At 47.1% G+C, this 3001-nt stretch overlaps 1 protein-coding gene across 1 annotated transcript; it reads right to left on the bottom strand.

The window, feature by feature from the left end:
• Window positions 1-596: 596 nt before the first annotated feature.
• LOC130506984 (uncharacterized) lies at window positions 597-2426 on the bottom strand (the record flags this gene model as incomplete). Its single annotated transcript, XM_057001680.1, has 5 exons — window positions 2411-2426; window positions 2081-2254; window positions 1649-2001; window positions 1436-1573; window positions 597-1364 (listed from the first exon to the last, which is right to left on the bottom strand). Coding segments are annotated over exons 1-5 (1449 nt in total), but the record flags the coding sequence as incomplete, so codon positions are not given.
• Window positions 2427-3001: the final 575 nt, after the last annotated feature.

Below are 3001 nucleotides of genomic sequence, written 5' to 3'. Positions count from 1 at the left end.
GGTCTTAAAATCCTTACCAAATCTCCAAGGTCTTAAAATCCTTGTCAATTCTCCAAGGTCTTAAAATCCTTATAAATCTTCGAGGTCTTAAAATCCTCATCAAATCACAAAGGTCTTAAAATCCTAAGCAAGTCTCAACGGGTCTTGAAATCCCACAAACAAGTTCAGGTTCCCAAGAACCCCCACCTAAGGTGTCCAGAACTTAGGTTCCTAAAAACCCTAAGCTAATCCCGATACTTCAAGAAATCCTCTTAAGGAACAAAAAAAACGACCAAAGTCTTCCAGACTTATCGTAAGGATCGATTATGATTAAGCTGTCATATTTCACGACTAAAGCCAAAAACTAAAAACGAAACAAGAAAACCAAGTTTGAAATTAAACAAGGGTTTAAAAGCCTCCCCAGGCTAACCAAAGATTCAAAATGCAACAGATAAAGGTTTAAAAGCCTCCTCAGGCTATAAGTTTGAGAAACAAGTGAAAACAAAGCCCATCGGGCAGAAATCCTAGAAAACACGAAAGAGCATCAGTTCTTAAACTTCCTTGTCATCCGAGCTCTTTTCAGCTCCCTTGCCAGCTGGATCTTCCTCCTCAGGAACCTCCTCCATCTCCTTGTCGCTACCTCCAGAGGCGGTTTCGACTGGGGCTGAGTAAGAACCCACCAATCCCAAATTAGAACCGAACTCTCCGGAAAAGGAGAGGTTAAACATATTAATCTCGAAAGTACCTGAACTCTCAGAGAGTTGGGGAAGAGGGAGCTTGCCAATCGAGAAGTCCGAAACCTGAGCCTTCTCGTACGCCGCAACAGCTTCCGGCATTAGCGCCACCAAGTTATCATACTCATCTTGAGTACTCTTAATCTCACCATCCAGTATGTCCTTCAGGAGCTCGGTGTTGGCTTGAATCTCTTGGGCATGAACCAGGAGGTCAACTTCATCTTTCTTCTTGGAGAACTTCTCCTTGACAATAACCAGAATCTTGTTGTAGGCTTCAGCTACCTCCTTCTTTCCCCTCCGGACGGCTAGCCTGACCTCAGCTTCCTTGTTCTTCTGGCTGTTCTGGGATGTGGAGATCAGCTCCTTGACTTGATACTCGGCTATCTTCCGGGCAGCATCCAACTCCCCAATCTTCCTATTCTTCACCTGGAGGTCAATCAGCTGGCTCTCGATCGTCCCTTGCTGAGCATCACACTTAGAGCCAAGTCTCTTCACCTCGGCTTGGAGATCCGAGATCAGAGCCCGAGTCTGGTTGAGCTCAGTCTTGTTGGCCTTGACCAACTCAGTGACCTGGGCTAATTCCTCAGCGCTAGGAGCATTGTGTACAGCGTCCTCAAACTTGAATTGAGCTCTGTTAATAGCTCCAGCCAGCTGCGGAAAACGGAAAACGATTTAGCAAAATCTTCCAAAGACAAAGCTGAAAGATGAAATAAACTTCATACCTGACCCATGTGATGAGCAATATCGACGTACTCATCCTTGTGCGTGATATTGGAGATCGAGGGGAGGGGACACCCGGGACTCTTCATGTGCCTCATCAGAGTAGCCAAACCCCACGGATCGTCCAAGACCGATCCAAGCTTTGAATGAGAAAAGGTCCAGCCAACGGTTCCTCCTCTAGAGGAGGAGGAGGAAGACCTCGAAGGTCTATCAACCTGGTCGGTTCGGGACCTCTTGTTCCTCGGGGGCTCAGACTCCGGAGGGTCCCTCATTACTTGAGGATCAGCTTCAGTCATCGGGACCTCGGAGGGAAGGCCAACTTCCTGAACCTTGGGTTCCGAAGAGACGACATCTTTAGCAGGGGCAGAGCCTCCTTCATCAAGAACCTCCTTCACAGAGTCGAGGAAGGATCCTCCTTGGTTCTTATCACTCCCTCTAGAGGAGCTGGCAGCCTTGGTCGATCTACCCCTGGAACGGAAGGAAGGTTGAATTGGCATCTTCTGTGATTGAGTCTTCGAAGAAGTACTTGCTCCGGAGGAAACTTCGAGAATGGAATCACCTTCAGAAACTAAGACATAAAAAAAATCCATTAGTCGCATAAGACAAATTCGGATAGTAAAAATCACGAATTGTGAATAAAAAGATACCTTCTAAACCAGCAACCGTCACTGAATCAGGGAAGGACGCTTGGTACCGTTCAGGGAACCTAGCTGATCCAACTCTCGAAGTAGTGTAAGCTGCCCAAGTGTTAGGGCTATGCTGTAGCTTCCTGTAGAGAGCTCTGGTAAGTTTGCTAGATAACTTGACAGGATCTTTGATTTCTGCAAAAAGAGTCAAAAGGCAATTAGCACAACATGACAAACAAGAATAAACATGTGAGCATATCCCTAAAATCCTAACCAGAAATATCGGACCATGCGTTCCTAAGGTCACGACCTACAGGAACCGTGGAAGGGTCAATCTTGACATAAAAGTACTTCCTGCGCCAGTCATCATCACTAGCTGAGAACTTGAAAATGCCTAGCCCTGGACGACAGGGGAGATAGTAGGTACCGCTCCCGCCATCCTTGGAAGTGCTCTCCTTTATCGAGAAGAGACTCATTAACTCAGATAACCCAACGATAACTCCTTCCTCCTTGGCTCTAGTGATGAACCCATTTATCACTCGAATGACCGACGGGCAAAGCTGAGGAAGAGCTAGCTGGTAATGATCTAAGAGATCCAGCAAAAGGGTGGGAAGAGGAAATCTAAGGTGGCACTTGGAAATATATTTTTCATGAACGCAGAACCAACCCTCCGGAGCGGTCTCGGGGTTCTCGTTTTCAGCACAAGCTCTAACTAGATCGCTCTTGCCGTGAGCCTGAACGGCAAGATTGACAACGTCCTGACCCTTCAAGAGGGAAGGGAAGTGAGGACCGGAGGAGGCGCTCTTGCCGCCTTTCTTCTTCATCCTCTTAACTCTTGCTCCGATCGAGTCTTTACTCTTTTTCTTCTTGGCTTCCGCCATCTTCTCACCAGCTTCCTGTTTGACCTTCATAATACGGGCGCCGGAGGCTGAGATCTGAACT

This window comes from Raphanus sativus, unplaced genomic scaffold, assembly GCF_000801105.2.
Source record: "Raphanus sativus cultivar WK10039 unplaced genomic scaffold, ASM80110v3 Scaffold3861, whole genome shotgun sequence".
Lineage (NCBI taxonomy): Eukaryota > Viridiplantae > Streptophyta > Magnoliopsida > Brassicales > Brassicaceae > Raphanus > Raphanus sativus.
Note: the sequence above shows the minus strand (reverse complement) of the source record. Positions and strands in the feature narration are given on the sequence as shown.